This window comes from Carettochelys insculpta, chromosome 16 (genome assembly GCF_033958435.1).
Source record: "Carettochelys insculpta isolate YL-2023 chromosome 16, ASM3395843v1, whole genome shotgun sequence".
Lineage (NCBI taxonomy): Eukaryota > Metazoa > Chordata > Testudines > Carettochelyidae > Carettochelys > Carettochelys insculpta.
The window spans coordinates 4,855,294-4,873,714 of NC_134152.1; the positions used below are offsets into that span (position 1 = coordinate 4,855,294).

The 18,421-nt window shown below is 46.0% G+C and overlaps 2 protein-coding genes across 14 annotated transcripts in view; one reads left to right on the forward strand and one right to left on the reverse strand.

Moving 5' to 3' along the window:
• Positions 1-18,421, forward strand: part of NPRL3 (NPR3 like, GATOR1 complex subunit) — a 74,067-nt gene that overhangs the window by 49,727 nt on the left and 5,919 nt on the right. For 6 of the 11 annotated variants that reach the window (XM_075011157.1, XM_075011158.1, XM_075011162.1 and 3 more), the window contains one exon: positions 1,324-1,516. In XM_075011157.1, the coding sequence (XP_074867258.1) occupies positions 1,324-1,516 (193 nt within the window). Of the gene's footprint in view, positions 1-1,323; positions 1,517-2,115; positions 2,347-10,599; positions 10,774-16,260; positions 16,370-18,421 lie in introns of those variants that run through there. The other 5 variants (XM_075011160.1, XM_075011163.1, XR_012647810.1 and 2 more) reach the window with 4 other exon arrangements.
• Positions 10,785-18,421, reverse strand: part of MPG (N-methylpurine DNA glycosylase) — a 36,371-nt gene continuing 28,734 nt past the window's right edge. For all 3 annotated transcript variants that reach the window (XM_075011171.1, XM_075011168.1, XM_075011170.1), the window contains one exon: positions 10,785-12,563. In XM_075011171.1, coding sequence (XP_074867272.1) covers positions 12,184-12,563 — 380 coding nt within the window. In that variant the 3' untranslated portion in view covers positions 10,785-12,183. The remainder of the gene's footprint in view (positions 12,564-18,421) is intronic.

Below are 18,421 nucleotides of genomic sequence, written 5' to 3' on the forward strand. Positions count from 1 at the left end.
GATCACCTCTTCCCATCCACTTAGAACTGACCATTCTATTAATCCTTTTCAGTCCATTTATGCATCCTTCCCAAGTGAACTGTACTTGGTCCCATCCCTCATGCCATATCCTGGAGACACCAAGGTGCTCTTCCAGATGGACAGCTGGTATGTCTGTGGACGTCCATAATCAGAAACCAAATAAGGGGAGTTTTAAACAAAGCGCTTGCAAGAAAATAGGCTCCAAACAGTGGAATCATTGGGTTATAGTCAGTGTCATTAGGAAAACAGATATGGATATCATGGCTGAGAAGCGTTTACAACTGCCAACTCCCTCTCTTTTTCCTTGAAGCGTGGCAGTGGGAGGGGCTGGGGGATTCCAGGTTGGTTCTGGGAAAGTGTTTTAACCAATGCCAAAATCAAAACAAAAAGCAGTCAAGTAGCACTTTAAAGACTAGCAAAATAGTTTATTAGGTGAGCTTACTCTCTGTTACAATGCCAAAATGTGGTGCTGAAGTCCCAAATTGCTCAAAAACCTTGCCAAGGAAACTGAAGTGTGTCTGTTCAGCTGCCCATGTCCTGCTGTGTTACCAGAAGCATGGCTGTTAATTGTGGGGCATTCTGCAGGACATTTCTCTAGGGAAAATTAATTGGAGCTAAGATCTTGGAGCCTAACAACTATTGTTGGCTTATGAGACTGAACACCTTAAGGAAATCCTTCCTGTGGTTAAGATAAGCTGGGAGCAGGTAGGTGTACCCCAGTGTGGCCAGAGCAGTGCCAGGCTGTAGTGGCCTGGCTACACTATGGGTTGTGTGTGCTCCCATCCAGCTGGAGCTGCCTCCCCAGTACCCCCCAACCCCCGCATTTAGTCAGTTAACCCGTTAACTAATTAAACTAGATATTATATCCCTATTCTCCACACTAGTCATGAGTTTTTTGTAGATTTCTAGAATATCCTCCTTTCAGATTATATCGTTATTTCCAGAAACTGAAACTTAGCTCCTTGGCAGCATGCCTTGGATGCACTCGAAAGAGCCACCCATCTGCATGTTTCCTAGCTAGATAGCTACGCAGTTCCCGTTTTCAAGAAAATCCTAATGTTCCAATAATATTTTGTACTTTTGTCTAAATTACCCATTACTTGTCTGCAAACCCAAAAAGTTGGCCAAGAAAACCAAATCCCCTTTTCTCATCTAATTGTCTGCAGGCAGTTCTCATGTCATGTTTCCAGCCTCTCTCTCTCTCTCTGCTTTACTAAGCTGATGAGTATGATTGAAAGGGTTGGGCAGAAGCAGCCTGCTAGTTTGCACTCTTCACTGCGTTATATTATTTCTGATTTACAGCCAGTAGCGATGACATGACTCTCACAAGTCCTAGTATGGATAATTCCAGTGCTGAGCTGATACCTGGTGGTGACTCCCCATTGAATAAACGAATGACTGAGAACCTGTTAGCAAGCTTGTCTGAACATGAGCGGGAAGCTATCCTCAATGTCCCGGCTGCACAGAATCCAGAGGATCTCCGCATGTTTGCAAGGTAGGGAGGATGTAACCTCCTTTCTCATCCCCCTTTGCAATTAAGCTCTGCATTAGCACTGGAGAGGGGGGAAGGGTGCACCGTGGAAGATTACATTTTTGGCTCTTATTCCCACTGGTGCTGGACACTAGCTGATGGCCAGGTTTTCAATTTGTTCCCCACGAATGTTTTGTTAAGTTCTGGATGTAGGTAAAGGTTTGGAGAGCCTCTGATGGACAGTATACTCACAAGTCTGAGCACTAACCAGTTGTCTTGTGTGGTTCTTAGTGTCTCCCTCTTGAAACAAAATAGAAGTTGCATAGCCTGAAAACAAGCTGCTGAGAGCCTCAAAGCAGAGGCCGCAGTGCGTGCATACAAGCCTGTTAGCATTTCTTGAGCTCTGTAAGTAATCTTTACTATAAAAGCATTGCAAAATATATTGGCATCACAGGAATTTAAAGTTCACTGGGTTGTGGAAGTGTTACAGCTCCACTCATTCATTCAAGATCATGCAGTCATTTCCTGGCTTAGATTGCCCCTGGTGTATGTGACTAGGGGAGCAGTACTCCAGTAGCCCAAAGGGACTGCTGTGAGAATAATAATTGCCTTGTATGTTGCAGAGTTTCAGTGCAACTGGATCAGTGGAGATCATGGATATTTTATAGGGAAGTCCAAAAGCCTGCAGATGTTGTGACTGTCCTGAACTAGCATATGCCTCTGGTGCTCTCTTTGCGTAACTGGGAGATGGCAGCATCCTTCTGATTCAGAAGATGTGGAGTGTTTGAGACGTCTGCTCGGATGGAAATGACTTGGCCATTTGAGAATACTTCCCCATCAGCAGCTAGGTGTCTCTAGGATCTTTAAAAAAAAAAAAAAAAGAGAGAGAGAGAGATTAAAATCTACTGTGTCTTCTGAGAGAATCTTTTTTGAAAGTTCTGTGAAATTGGGTCTGAAATACCCTTATTTTTCAGTTTGTCTAAAATCCTTTTGGCTCACTGACCAGATCTGTGTGGTGGGGGTGGGAGAGTGGATTAGGAGATGAGGTGTAAGAGCTCTTTGAAAACTCATGATTTGCAGATGTCAAAAATGACTTTGGTTTCTTCAGGAAGTCAGATGGTGTAATTAACAGGTCACAAAGACATCTGATGAGGAAGAGAGTTTTTTATATGGCAGTTTGCTTTTACATCAGTTGGTTTACTAAGGGTGGCAGTAAATGGAGTTTCCTGTAGAACCCTTCCTTCCATTATCAATATTGTCAGAAACAGACAATTTTATTTCCCAGAATAACCACTCTTGAATCATTGCTCAGAGAAGGTACAGCAGCCATGTTCTTCTGACTGGACGCTGAAGTGTAAAAATGTGACTTGTCCTGCAGAATGATCACAACTATCGTGTGATTTACTGATCACATACAGTCTGTGTGCCTGTAAGTGACATCACTCAGAGAGTTCTTTGCCATTCAGCTCCTGTCTTCCAGTTGCAAATCAGGAGACCAAAACGATTGGGATACTGTGTACACAATTCTGTATCCACCACTCAGCGTATAAATATAGGACAATTTTGAGAGGCTGCTGCAGTGAGCAAAGTGATCCTTCCGTTTACTCTGCATGTGGAACTGGAAGGCTAAGTTCTGTATGGGCCCCATATGTGTACTCAGTGCTTTACAAAGAAAGGATTGGATGGTCTTGTCTGTATCGAGTTTTTTGGCCAAGGATGTAGCTGCACACATGCTTCCTCTTTCAGTGGTCTTGGATTAGCTCTGCTTTTCACTTAACTTTTATTGTGGTGGTGCATGGTGATGAGTCTCATGCTGTGGGAAACAGACCTCTGCCATATTTGTCAGCATCCCAGCATGCGCTCCTACTGTAACTGCCCTCCAGAGAACAGTTGCATGCTGTGCATTCAAAGGGAGTGCCTATTTTTAGAAGAGCAATAAAATTGGTCTTATGAATTTTCCTATGACAGTTGTCTCTGAACTATTTGCTGCCTGTCCGTTACTATTCACAGACAGTATGGTGAAGGCAGACACCTTAAACAGAATGTGAAATGACAGAGGTTAACCACATGTGCATTGGATGAGGGTTCAGATCCAAATTGTTTTGCCAAGTGTCTAGTGGGTGGAGGATGGATGGCTCTTCCAAGGGTATAATTCAGATACAGAGGAGCTTTTCTTGTGCTAGGCCTGTAATGTATTAAGCACTGCTGGAAGGTGTTCAGCTACTCCCCATTTAATCACTTTCATCTTCTCTAGCAGAGGCTGTAACATGCTTTGGTAGATGCAATCTGACCAGAAGAACAGTGAGGGGAAAATATAGAATATACAGTCATCTGAGGTTTGCAGGGCAGATGAAGGTAGCAAAAAAGAGAACGACTTAATATTAGTAAACATTACCTTTGTGGGAATTTATGCCAGAAAGGACTATTATCCGAATCTTGCATAACAAGCCAAAAAAACTTCAATCAGTGATTCCTACAGGAAGCCCAGAACTTAACAGTGGGGCTAGAGCATGTCTTTTTGGAAAGCGTCATCCAGTCTTGACTTTTAAAAAGGAGAGTCCAGCACATCCTGTGGTAAATTGTTTCAATGGCCAATTATCCTCATCGCTAAACATTCTCACCTTTCATATACAGTTTGAATTTGCATAGCTTCTGCTTCCAGCTGTTGGGTCTCATTCTGCTGTTATCTTCTAGAATGGAGAGTCTTCTAGGATCAGAACTCTTCTTAATATGTAAATACTTACATGCTGTGGTCTAGCCCCAGCTTTTCCCTCCTTTTTGGCAGGCTAAACTTATAATCATAAGCTGCTTAGATCTTTTACAGCCAGGTATGTTTTCCAGACTTCAGCTCATTCTTGCGGCTTTTTCTTTAAACTATTTTTAATGATTTAAAGAATGTTTCACCATTCTTTTTAGCATGTGGACACAGAACTGAGTGCAGTATCCGGCACTGGTCTCAGCAATGTTGCAAATAGTGGTCATGCCACGTCTCTGATTTTACTTGATACTGTATTCCTGTTTTCATATCTAGGGGTTCACATTTACTGTCTTAGCTGCAGCATCACATTATGCTCTGTTTGGTTTGTGGAGTTGGAACATTATGTGGAGTTGGAACATTGTGGAGTTGGAACATTATGCTCTGGAGTTTGGTTTCTCCATAATTTCTTAATCTTTTCCAGAATTGCTGCTTTCCAGGATGCGTTACCCCATCTTGGCCTACATTCTTTGTTCATAAATGTAGGACCCTATTTCGTATCTGTGATCTGGTGTCCTCCTTATTTATCACCCAACCTATCTTTTCATCATCTGCAAACTTCATCAGCAATGATTTTACATTTTCTGTCAGTTCACTGATAAAAGTACTGAAGAGCAATGGACTGAGAACTGATCCCCTGCAGGACTCCCCTAGAATCATCCTCCTTGGATGATTCCCCAGAATGCGTGCTTTTTTTTTTTTAATCACACTATTTTAATAAGACTATTGTGAAGTATTCAGACCCCTTGCAGAACTTCAAATTTACTTAAAACTTCTTTTTAATCTACCTACCCTGGGAAAGAGTTCATGCTGAATTAAAGATTCTGCTGGGCTAGTGGGGGGCACTGCAGGATCCTAGCATGTGAGGGTTGGAGGTGGGGTGGGGAACCTACCTGATGTCCCACTCCCAGGGGCACATGTGGCTCCCTGTCTCCCACCACTCCCTGATGTATCCATTGCTGCCATGGAATTAGCAGGGAAAAATTTCAGGGGAAGTGGCTCTGCGAACTGCCCATTCTCCCAGCTGTAGGGAAGCAGCAGTGTGCAGAGACGCTTTCTCCTCTGTACCCCGGGTGTTCCCAAATTAGGGACACTCAGAGTATGGACATTCCAATATATATTATGTCGTCATTTATTGGCCAAACGTGATTTCATCAAAGAACAACATTAAGTTTGACACTTTTTCCCATAAAATCATGTTGCTTGGTATTAATTATGCTGCATATTAGCTATTCTTTGTTATTTCTTTCCCCAGAAATAACATCAGGGTAACAAGTCTATAATTACCTGAGTTATCTTTGTTCATTTTCAATACTAGAATAACATATTCCTTTCAGTCTTCTGGAACTTCTCCATTATTTCAAGATTTATTAAATATTAATATCAACTGTCCTGAAAGTTCTTTGGCTAATTTTTAAAACTTTTTTTATGTGACTTATTTGGACTTGCTGATGTTTAAAAAAATATTTAACTTTAACATATTCTGTTTAATATCCTCCCTAATTCTATTGGCCTCTGAAGTATTTCACCATTATCTGACAAGAAAACCTAATCCAGCTGCAAAAAAGGCAGATGTTATTTTGGAATGGAGTAACAATAATGTCATATGTGAGAGATGGGAGTAATTATTCTATTCTCCTTGGCACTGTTGAGGCCTTAGCTGGAGTACTGTATCCATTTTTGGGTGCCACACATTCAGGAAGATGTGAACAAATTGGAGAGAGTCCAGAGGAGAGCAACAAAAGTATGTAGTTTGAAAATGTGGGGAAAGGTATAAGTCTAGAGAAGAGAAGGCCAAGAGGGGACATAAGTCTTCCAATATGTAGAACGTTGTTAAAGAGGATGGTGATCTATCGCACTCCATGTCCACGGATGGTCGGATAAGAAATACCTTAGTGTGCATCAAAAGAGACTTAGGGTGCATATCAGGAAAAATTTAAGCTACCTGGAGCAGTTGTAGAATCCTCATCATTGGAGGTTTTAATGAACAGGTGGCCTTTCAAGGTACAAACTTAACCCAGTGGAAGTGTCTCTCTGATCCTGGGGTCTTTCTTTTTGCCCACCACTTCCACAAGCCTAATACAATTTTGTGGTGATCTTGAGGCCTTCTTTCATCATCTCGATTTAAGAGAATATTTCCAACACACCAATGAGCATCAGTCTCACTCGCTAGATCCCCCTACCGACACCAAAAGAAGAAGAATTCTGTGTGGACTCCCCAATGGATGTAGTGACTGTCTAGATTTCTTTATACAATGCTTCCGCAACCGTGCACACACTGAAATTATACACAAGCACCACCAAATGAAATGCATTCTCAACTGTGCTGAACGCTATGCTGTCCCGAGTCTCAAAAATAACTCGGACATTATAACCAAGCCAGCTGACAAAGGGGCTGCTATAGACATCATGAATAAGTCAGACTATGAACAGGAGGCAGCTAGACAACTATCCAACACTACATATTACAGACCTCTTTCCTCAGATCTCACTTTGGAATTCCAAAAGAAACTACACCATCAGCTTAAAGAACTCCCTGCCTCTACTCGAGACCAAATTCACTCAGACACACCATCTGACCCCCGACCTGGATTATTCTATTTACTGCCTAAAATCCACAAATCTGGAAACAAAGGATGCTCTATCATTTCAGGTATTGGCACCCTTACTACCAGGCTGTCCAGCTATGTAGACTCCCTCCTCAAACCCTATGCCACCAGCACTCCTAGCTATCTCTGAGACACCACTGACTTCCTGAGGAAATTACAAAACATTGGAACCCTTTCTGACAATTCCATCCTTGCCACCATGGATGTAGAGGCCCTCTATATCAATATTCCACATGAAGATGGACTACAAGCTATCAGGAATGCTGTCCCTGATGTTACCACAGCAAATCTGGTGGCTGACCTATGTAACTTTGTTCTCACCCACAGTTATTTCCAATTTGGGGACAATTTGTATCTCCAGATTTAGTGGCACTGCTAAGGGCACCGGCATGGCCTCACAGTCTGGTAACATTTTTATGGCTGACTTAGAACAACGATTCCTTAGCTCTTGTCCCGTTACCCCTCTCCTACTTTATGCTATATTGATGACATCTTTTTCATTTGGACCCACGATAAAGAGACTCTGGAAGAATTTCACAGAAATTTTAACAACCTGCATCCTACCAGCAACCTCAGCCTTGAGTATTCCACGAGAAATACATTTCCTGGATACCACAGTACAAATCACTGATGGCCACATCGACACCACCCTCTACTGGAAATCCACTGACTGCTACACTTACCTACATGCCTCCAGCTCCCATCCAGCTCACACCACACAATCCCTCATTTACAGTCAAGCCCTTAGATGCAGTCGCATCTGCTCTAATCCTGCTGAGAGACTCAAAACTACAGAACCTCTACAAAGCATTTATAAAACTGAATTACCCACCAGGAGAAGTAAACAAACAACTTGACAGGGCCAGACAAATGCCCAGAAACCAGCCACTTCAAGATAGGCCCAAGAAGACCAACAACAGAACACCACCTGCCATCACCTATAGCCCCCAACTCAAACCCCTGCAATGGAATGGACATGAGCAATCACTTGAAGAAGAATACAAATGACTAAGGCCTGGAGGGAATGTCTCATAAGGAACAGCCAAGTATTTGAAATGTGCAGGAGGGTTTACTGTTATACAGCTATTCCTCCCCAGTAGTTCAGGGGATGAACGGTATTTAGTGACTATAACAAGAGATAGGGAGCTGTACTGATTGTGGAACAGTCTCCTTTGGAAGGTGTTGGAAATTAGAAAACTGCAGTGGAGAACGAAGTGTCTCCTTACATCCAGTAATGTTCTGGAACAGAAGGATTGAATGGTATTTTCCATCTCCAGTATTTTAACATCAATGGGCAAGAAGCAGTAGGTAGGGTTAGTACCATGGGTATGGTAGTGTTAACATGTGACACAGCCCACACAGTCTGTGACGCAGACTCATCTGGTGACGTAAGTCTGGAATGGTGAGCACAGACACTGACAACCTGTGCAACCATTTTCCAACAGCATATGTGAGATGGTTCCCAGTGCACTGGACATTACTGTGTAGACTAAATGCAAAGAACAGGGAATGTGAATTTGGGGGGCTCGCTGGGCACGTCTGCTCTACAAAGTGACTTTTTGCCTCAGTGTTTTATTGGCTCACCATGTCTCTGTATGCAGCAAGAGGGATGCCAGGGCGCTCATCTTGCCTCTGCTGCTGATTTCAGTATGGGGCGAGCTCTGTAAGGCTCTGATTGTCTCTTCTTCGAAAATATGGTGTGTGGCTAGACACGCTCACGTCACCATTTCTGAGTGGGACTGTACCCTTGTGCACATGAAGCAATGAAGCAGAAGTAGCTCATATGTATGCAATGCTTTTGAGGGAAGAGTGACTTTGTCCTAGTACTAATCACAAAGGTCAAATTCCAGCAGAGCAGGGTCAGTGGCTTTATCCTTTTACTTAAGATAAATCTGTGTATGTCTTCTGGATAAGACCTCACAAACCAAGGCTCTGCCTGTTTTCTGCGGACATTAAAGCTACCAGAGGATTGCCCTGGTATCCACAGCCAGAATTTCCCTGCTAAGAACAGACTTTAGTCACCTGGCATTTATGCAAAATGAGGGACTTAACCAAATCATCTTCCCTTGGATTGCTGATCTGCTTTCCTAGTTTGAGTTGGGAGCTTGAGAGCAGTCACAAATTCACAGCAGGGCCTGGCTGCTCTCTTGGGCTGGGGATGTCCACTCCCTTACTAGCAGGTTGAGAAAGTAAATCATGCAAGTGTCAAAAAGGAGAAAATGTGAGTTGTGGGCCCAGGAGGATTCCTAAACTGATGTCCTGGTGGCTGCTTGAAATTGGTACCATGGTAGAAGCAGAACAGGTGAGGAGTTCAAAGGGAAGCATGGTTGTGGCTTTGCAGTGTGATTGCTGAATTGTGTGCTCTTTTACTTTTACCCCAGGATTGCATCACATACAGGGTGTGGTCGGGCCTCAGCTTGTCCCCGCAAATAAAATTAGAGCAACAAACTACCTGTACTCAGTATCCAAAGATTTCCTTAGTGTCCTGCTCTTATTTACAGGCAACCTGAGTGTGTACCCTAGCATTCATACATTTTTCATGGTAGCAATCTAGTGCCAATATATGTACGCTGTGGAAGCGGTGCAGCGTGGCTGGGGTGAGAAGCAGCCTATCTGGAATGATGATGGTTTGGGAAAAGTGCTTTGGCTTGGTGCCTCCGTCCTTTAAAACCACGTGTTAGAGGTGAGGAAACATAAGCTGTGCTAGCTGCATACCCCTGATGGTGACTGCAAGCATAACTCTGCTCTTAGTCTTCAGTAGCATTTCAACAGTGCCTGAGAGCCTTGTTGCTCAGGGCCTCAGAGGATTATTTAGATTCCAAGTTACTGATAAGTATATCAGCCCCAAAGATCTGAAAATCCAAGCAACAGCCTCCACTGGTGCAGGAGCTTAGCTTCAAAGCTACAGAAACTGCCTAACTGTGGCGTGTGCCTTGCTTGGTCTTAAAACACATCACACATCCTGCAGTTGCCTGGTATAGAGGGAGATCGGGATGTTTCTGTAGCAGGGATGGGCAGTAATTTTCATAGGGAGCCACTCCAAGAAACTGGTAAGTGGGAATGGGTTTCACTTTCCTCCTATATTAATGGAGAGGGTGCAGCGTTTGGGTACAGGAGGGTTTCAAATACCGGCTCTAGCCGGGTGGCACTTACCCTAGGTGGCTCTTAGTTGGCAATGTAGTGGGCCACTGAAGCAGGCTCCCTGCCTGTTGACTCAGCAGCCAGACATTTTGAGTAGTGTATGGGGCTATAAGCATGTCTCCGTGCTTCTTTTGAAGGGCCGAGGGCAGCAGATCTCTCTGCCTGCCCTGGCAGCTCCCATGGGCCAGTTTTTGTCTTGACTGATCTCAGTGAATGTATTTGATAAACTAGACCTTTATTGTGCAATATTGGACTAGGGGGAAGTGGATCATTTGAGCAGGCTCCATAGCTGATTCCCAGTGACAGTGCAGGGCCTTGGCTAGTAGATTGGTCCAAACCATGGAGATTGTAAAATGGAGTCACTCAATAGTTAGTCTGTGAAACCTCACTCTCTTTCTCTCTTCAGGCTCATGTTTGGCAAATTGCCCTGGGGGTCAGGGTTCTGTATCACTTGGCCTTAGAGGTTAATCTGCTGCTTGAAAAGATTTGCTCAGTCTCCAGCTTGTTTCAGGGGCTGAAGCCCTGTTGTGAACTAGGTGTGCAGAACCTGTGCACACGGCAGAGGTGGGAGTGCAAGCTCACCTTCTCTGCTTCCCTTCCAGACTGCTGCATTATTTCCGCGGACGGCACCACTTGGAGGAGATCATGTACAACGAGAACATGCGCCGTTCCCAGCTGCTCATGCTCTTCGACAAGTTTCGCAGCGTGCTGGTAGTGACCAACCATGAGGACCCAGTGATTTCGGTCTTCCAGTCCTCTTGAGGTGACTGTGTGAAGTAAGGATGGGGAACTGCCCTGCTCTATTTTCAGCTCCCTCTGTCTTAATATTTTGTTTAGATAAATTTTAATGAAGGAGGCAGGGTCACAGCTGCCAGGGGTTCTACCCCTGCTCTTGACCTGTCCAGCACCCCTCAAAGCAAGTCAGCCTTCCTCTGGACAGATGGGGAAAGGAGGGGAGATGGGGTAACCTTGACCTGCTTGTGGAAGGAGCACTGTAACCAGAAGAAACATGCCAGTGTGGATAGAGAGGTGTGCATGAGAAGCTGTTCAGTCCAGCCAGTGCCTCTCACGTGCATGCCCCTTACCTGGGGTTCCTTGCCTCATACACAGATTGGGTGGGGCGTTTGAGGGACGGGTTTTACCTTGGTGTTGCTGACTTGGGAACACTGCCCTTTAACTGGGCAGTGGTGTGGCAGGAACTGGGGGCCTCTATTCAAGCAGCAGAGCAGTGGTTTTGAAAATGTCGATTCTTTGGGGCTGGTCTGCACTGGAATCCCTGCAGCAGCACAAATGCAGTGGTACTGGTGCAGATGCTCTGTTGCTGAGTGTGTCCTGGAGTTGCAGTCGCTATGTCCGCACCATCCCTTAGGTCTGTGTAACTTACATCGTGGCTTAAATTATAGTGATGTGCCACTGTTGGATTTACTGCCTCTTGAGGTGCCTTACATGCTTAAATACCTCCTCTGAATCTGTCCTTTAGCCTTGTAACTCTTTGCAGGGCCTGCTTCACAGCAACTTGGATACCTCTCTCAGCCTCCTCGATGCTGCCTCTGCCGCGGAGGCCTCAACCAGCTCTGTGGAATTCAATGCTGAGAGCATTTAACACCTGTGCTGCTTCAGCTGGAAGTGTGTCCTTGGCCCCAAGGGGCCTGTATCTCCCTATCTTCACCAGCTTTCTCTCCACTAAGGAACATGGCTAGGTGTTGGCTCAAACAGGACCATCCTTGGGTGCTGCCACTGGGGACAATTGGCAAGGAGGAATGAGTCAGGCTGGGCAGGAGATGGAATTGTCTATGTAATTATGAACCTAGCCGCCCCCTTGCCTATCTCTCCCCCACTCCCCTGGCGCACACTGGAAGGGTTCTAGCCATGTGGAATCTCATTACTTTCATCTAGGAGTCAAAGGCCCTACCTTAAATGCCCACCCAGCAAGTCCAGTGCCATTTAGAAACCCCCAGAGGACCTGGCCAGTGCTGGCAGTGAGCCTGGCTCTCAAAAGCTAACTGCCGACCAGATATTCCACCTTGCTCACTTCACTGTAACAAAGCACGTTTATTATTTAAAAACAGCATTCAAATTAGCACTGCCCCATCAGGTCAGGGCCTGGGGCTTACAGTTAATGAAAGCACAGGCCTTACCAATGGTCCAGTTCTGATCAGGCTGCCCCCCACTCCCCTCCCTCTATTCTATTCTGCAGCAGCTCGCTCTTTCTCTACCACCTTGTCTCTGACACTCACACATTTGTTCCCTCCTATGTAAAACCTCAGTGGTTTCTGTGCCCATTCTCCCCCGTAACTGACACCAATTCTGGCTGCAGTCACCACAGCCTGCTCTCCTGGTACTTCTGAGCCAGGCTCCATCCAGACTGCTGAGTCCTGAGTCAGGTCCTTTTGGTCAAAGGTCTTGTTAATACCGAGTGCTTGACAGAGCTTGGATGGGCCATTGCACAGTTGCCAGTCTTTCAGGAGTCTGGCCGATCCTTTCCTCTGAGCACTTCGCAGCTGTCTCATTGTGTCCAGGCCCTGAAGAGGTTCCAAGGAACGGAGCAGGACTGCCGCCCCTTCCCCTGTAGAACAAAAACTTGTATTAACATAGGCTCCTCTCAGCCATGGCTGGGCCACATTTTACTCAGTGCCAGGAGTTAAGAACTATACAGAATTAATTCCAGCTCTCAGGAAAATCTCACACAACTCTCCTCCTTTCTCTTAACTGGTACACATAGATCAGCAGCCTGACTCAAAGAGACAATAGTCTATCGGTGGTCCTGCATATCAGTATAGCATCCCTCACACGCGTCAGTATATTCACATCTGCGCACCCAGCAGGTGCTGTTTGCTCTGTTTTACACATGGGAACAAAGGAGCCAAGGATCAGGCTTATACAGGAATTAAGGTGTGTGCTTGGGGTGAGGCTTGTGCTCATTCCTCTACTGTGTGCACAGGTGCCTGCTTGGGGTGGGGTTGTTTAGTGTCACCACTGAAATCTGTGTGTGTATGAAAATCCTTCAGAGCCTAAATCCCTGTACAAGTGTGACCCTTGCTAACTTGCCCAACATCACACAGCAAGGCTGTGGCAGAACAGGAAACTGAACCACTGCCTCCCAAACCTCAGGCTCATGTTCATACCACAAGACCAACCTTTTCAGACTCCAAAACTAACTTGATCTGATGAGATTTGTTAGTAGCTGATTGCAGGGATCAGCCAGCAAATAAGAAAGGGGAGTGAGCTCCCTCCCCCTGCTCTGACTGCCCAAACTATCTCTGTCTTAGCCTGTTTCCTTTCCAACTATCAAGTCTAATCTCTGGCCAGCTTCCCTGTTCTCTTGCCTATCATTAGTGTCATGGGCTGAGCTCCCTCCAGGAGGCCTTCAATAGGCCAGAGGTTCTCCTGGGTCACCACAGCACCCTGGAGAAACTGCCCTCTGATAGTTCAAGGGTTGGGTAGCTGGAGCAGCTCCTTGAACCCAGCCGATTTTCATTCACACCTCTGACCAGCCCAGCAACCTACAAGGGGTAGGCCTGCATGCTAACACTTGACAGTGGGCTGTAGTCCATAGTGCTATCTTAAAGATATTTTACTGAGCTGTAAAGTAAGAAGAATACAGGCCTCTACCCTATGAGCTATTAGGCTCAAGCAGTTGGCATAAGGTTTTGAGACCTACAAGCATTTGCATAAGTCAGCTGCCCACCAAGACAATGAATTATTGGAGAGTTAGGGGATTTCTGAATAAAATAGTACAGCAGAAAATCGACCTGGAGAATTCCGGCTATTTTAGGACAGGGCATCCACAGATGCACAACCACACATGTGGCTGAGCAATAAAACTGACATTTTATAATAAGTTGAGGTTATTAATATACTAAAGGTATAGAATAAGGACACCCACCATCATTAGGATTAGGAAATCCCCCTGTTGTAGACCAACTGGGCTTGATCTTTGTATGAATATTTGCCCCATGATGAAGGCTCCATTTTGGGCAGGCTGCTTTTATTGTGCCTACCTTCAGGTTCCTGTTGCCTAATTTGTTGACTGGTTATTTAGTCTATTGACTTAAATTCCAGTTAGTCACTGATGAACTCTGAGCATTGAAAGTTTCTAATCACAGAACCAAGCACAGCAGAGTTCACGTTAAGTTCCGCAGCGGCTTAAGAACCTCGGTGCACAACAGCAACATACTGAGGATAAAGCAAAGACTTAAATGTATTTTAGCACAGCTAGTAAACGCAGAAATGTTCTGAACTGGCTGAGAAGGTAGCTGTAATGTAAAACCAAGCTGGTTTCCACCACTATCCCTGACCCATAGTTACTCCCTTGTCGTGGGATGCCAAATGACAGGAGACAGGGTGTTCCATGAGAGTCCTCCATCATGTCAAGGGCTTAAGATCTTTAAAAGTTTTACATGGAGATTGGGCCTATTATAGGTCTGAAGGCTATATTCCCCTCAGGACTTCTGAAGCCCCAGCTTGGGTACTGCCCTCCAGTTTGTGCCCTGCAAAAGGGAGGCACAGAGAACCATCTCATCTCCCTGCCCCTTGGTAGTGCAGGGAGCTGCACACCCATAATAATCTTTGTACTGCTGGCCAGTCAAGGACCCCCTCATCCCCAACATCGGCAAAACCAGGAGTGTCAGCTCCACAAGAATCCTCTTCTCCTCACCTCCCCCCACACTCACACATGTGCATGAACTGTCTGTGGCTAGGCACAGACCCTAACCCTCAATCGCCTGCTCTCTGACTTAGCAATGCGTTTCCTCTCACAAGGTCCACAGGGGCCGCAAACTGCCATTCCAAATACAACACCGCTCTCTGATCCCTCAGACATTAACCCTGGTATAACGATGTGTCCCAGGAATACTGTCCAGAGAACTGCGCTAGTACTAACATCAACTAAGAGGAGGTTCTCAGCCACCCACAAGCAGACCAGCTATGGAGCTTGGAACCAGTTGTCAAAAAGCAATTTCATTTCTCTGCATCAAAACAGGATTAATGGTGAATTGTTCAATCTGTATGCCCTCCCCCATGACATGCTGCTGCTATGAATACAGAAAAGGTGCATAGCCCGAAGACAGGTCAGATTCACAACTTGGCCTGATGAGTTACTCTGCACTAAGTGAGAGTCCACAATATGATGCACTTGCAAATAAAATAAAGATTCTATTTTAGGTTGCATAGCTGCAAGTCAGGAGAGATGATAGTACGGTGCTGCTTGGCACTGATTAGTCCTCAGCTGGAGTAGTGTGCAGTTTGTCACCAATTTCTAGAAAGGATGTGGCAAAATGGGAAAGGGTCCAGAGGCAAGCAACAAAGATAAGAGTGGAATGCAAGCCACATGAGCAAAGGCTGAAGGAAATGGGAATGTTTAGTTTGGAAAAAGGAGATAAGAGGAGAGATGGGATAGATTATACTTGCAAATACTTGAAAAGCTGCCATGAAAAGATGGAGAAAAGTTGTTCTGTTGCCCCAGAGAGCACGACAAGAGACAATGGGCTCAAACTACAGCAGAGCAGAGTTAGATTCAGTCGCAGAACAAACTTCTGAACCGTAAGAACACTAGGACAATGAAAGACTCCTTAAGAGATTGTGGAATCTCCTTCACTGGAGGTTTTCACATTCCTTAGATGGTTTAGACAAAATTCTGCATCTTGGCAGGGCGTTAGACTTAATGACTCTTGAAGTTCCTTCTAACCTTGCAGTTCCTATTGCAGAAATATTCTACACATGTCCTTGTTTCCATTCAGACTCACTCACATTGGCTCCCTTCTCCTTCATGGAGCACATGTGACCTGAGGAGGCAGTGGGGCAGCTTCCCCAGTGCTATGGACACTGCACAGTGTGAACCCAGTGTATACTAGCGTGAATGACACGCAGTGCACAGCAAAAGATGAGCTCAGTGCTGTGCATGGAGCAGCTTTTCTATGCTTGGGGCTTGTCACTGATGCCCTGCAGAGCAGATTGCAGGTTGCACCAGCCTCTGCAGAAAACAGAGCCTACAGAAATAAATGTCATGGCCTCTGAGAGAGGTGTATGAAAATCTTGGGGTGGAGAATGGTATCCACAAGCAGACTTTGGCCCCCATAAGTGGCCAGAGGAGTGTCACAGCAGCACACAAAGTCCACCTAGGGATGGCAATAGAGTGCTTCAAAACTCAGAACATGCAGGGAATGTGGTCACTGATCCTTTGGAGTCTTAGTCCGCTCTCAGGGCATTCTGGAAAGTTTCATTCCTTACAGCCATTGCATCAAACACATTTTCTTGCACTGCAGCTCTTCCTGATTCTGGGAGAACATCCCTGAAGAAAGCAGTCGTCCCCAGACACACAACCCTATTGTAAGCAGGAACAGAAGTGCTACCCAGCTGTTTTCCATTTTGAGGGTAAGGAAGGCTCTGTCTGTGACCCTGAGTGGGTGAGAAGAGAGCTTGGTACAGCAGCAGTTGCTGCACATAACGCTCCCTGTGCTACTGGCCACCCACAGAATTTGTTATCTCCAACATCTCCATGATAAGTAATGCCCATGCCACAATAATCTCTCCCTCACATGCTCCAACCATGTAAAACAGCTGGAGCCATTCAGGGCCTAGTCCTCAATGCCCAGGTGTCTCAGTCTGGTAAAGGCTTCTCAGTGACGCTTCCTGGCTTCATAACAGCCTCATGTAAAGCATGAAGAGAAGTTGGACTGTTGCCAGAGTGTCCTTCTGAAAGTCCCATCTGCTGCATAGCAGTGTGTTCAGCAATGAACATGATTAGCTGAGAGGTGGTTTGTGTTCTGCGCTAGACTCGTGTGATGTCCCTATTGGTCTCCATCCAGCCATGTAAAGTCAGCAGAGTGATTGCTGACGTATCAGCAACGTATTGTGTTTCCAGCAGCTCCCTTCTCTGATGGGAATGCCTAGGGCGCACAGTCTACTGTACACTGTCTGAAAGCTGCGCATTCAGATTGGAGCTTTCCTAGCTGTACCCTCACACCAGCTGAGAGACAGAGGAAGGCTTTAGTGATTTCCAGTGAGTGAGGAATTCTAAGCAAGTCCTGTTCCTTGTGAGGGCTGTGGTTGCGCTCAAGAATCAGTCTAAATTCCTTGGGAATTTCCCTAAAAGTGAGACTGCTTTTACAGAGATTACTGGGGCTCAGCTTGTCCCCTCCACTAATGTGAGCACTTGGGTTCGAACTACTTGGAACTCCCTTGGGGCAGAGGAGGGCCATGCTGCCTTCAGAGACCCCCTAGAGAGCCTTTCTGTGGCTGCACCCCAGTGTTCCCTGTCAGCGGAGAGCTGGGGTGGGCCCCCAGGAGAGTGTCAAATGCTGCCCAGCTGTTGAGCAGACTGCCCCCAGCCAGCAGTGTGCATTTCTACTGGTGGTGCACATCTGCACATGCCTCAGTGCGCACACGGATGGAAGAAATTAGAGGGAACATTGAACTGCACCCTATGGGGACCAGCCCTGATGCACTGCAGAGGCCAGTGAAGGAGAGGTGATGAGAGGCAGGCACTGCAGAACAGTCCCTGGCTAACCTGATGGGTACCCTGCTGCAGACCTCTCCCCCTCTTGCCAGACAACAGCCACTGATGGCTCAGCCAATGGCTGGAGAGCTCCTGCAGAAGAGATCAAAAGGCAGCAGGGGGGAGCTCCTGCTACTCCACCTTTCTTTCAGGTCCCCCAGGAGCTGGGCAAATGGGAACCATGCCCTCACTGGACCCAGAGGTGCTTTCCTGAGCAAGCAGGATGCTCTCAGCCCAAGCGCATTTACGTCCCCTGCACAACAAATGAACCCTTTCAAGACTCAGTCCTGGCTGGTGCTGCGCCTGTCATAGAGCTGTAATCCCCTCCATAACCACATGGCCACCTCAGCGCATACACCCCAGAGCCCAGGCTTCAGCAGATGGCTTTGGTATTCCCTGGCAACCATTTGTAGACTAAGAACGTAAGAATGACCACACTTGGTCAGACCAATGGTCCATCAAGCCCTGTATCCTGTCTTCTGACAGTGGCTGGTGCCAGAAGCTTCGAATGGAATGAACAGAACAGGACAATTAGGGAATGATTCATCCACTCCCAGCTTCTGGCTGTCAGATGTCTAAGGACACCCAGAGCAAGGGATGGATCTCTGACTGTCCTGGACAGTAGCCATTGACGGATATGAATGTATCTAATTCTTCTTTTAACCCGGATATACCTTCAGTTTTCACAACATCACTGGCAAGGAGTTCCACAGGCTGCCTGTGTATTGTGTGAAGAAATACCTCCTTTTGTTTGTTTTCATCCTGCTGCCTATTACCTTCACTCGGTGATCCCTTGTTCTGGTTATTACATGAAGGGGTAGGTGATATTTCCTGTACGCTTTCTTCACACCATTCATGGTTTTGGAGATCTCTATCCCACCCCACCCTTTAATCATCTCTTCTCCAAGCTGAAGAGTCCCAGGGTTTTT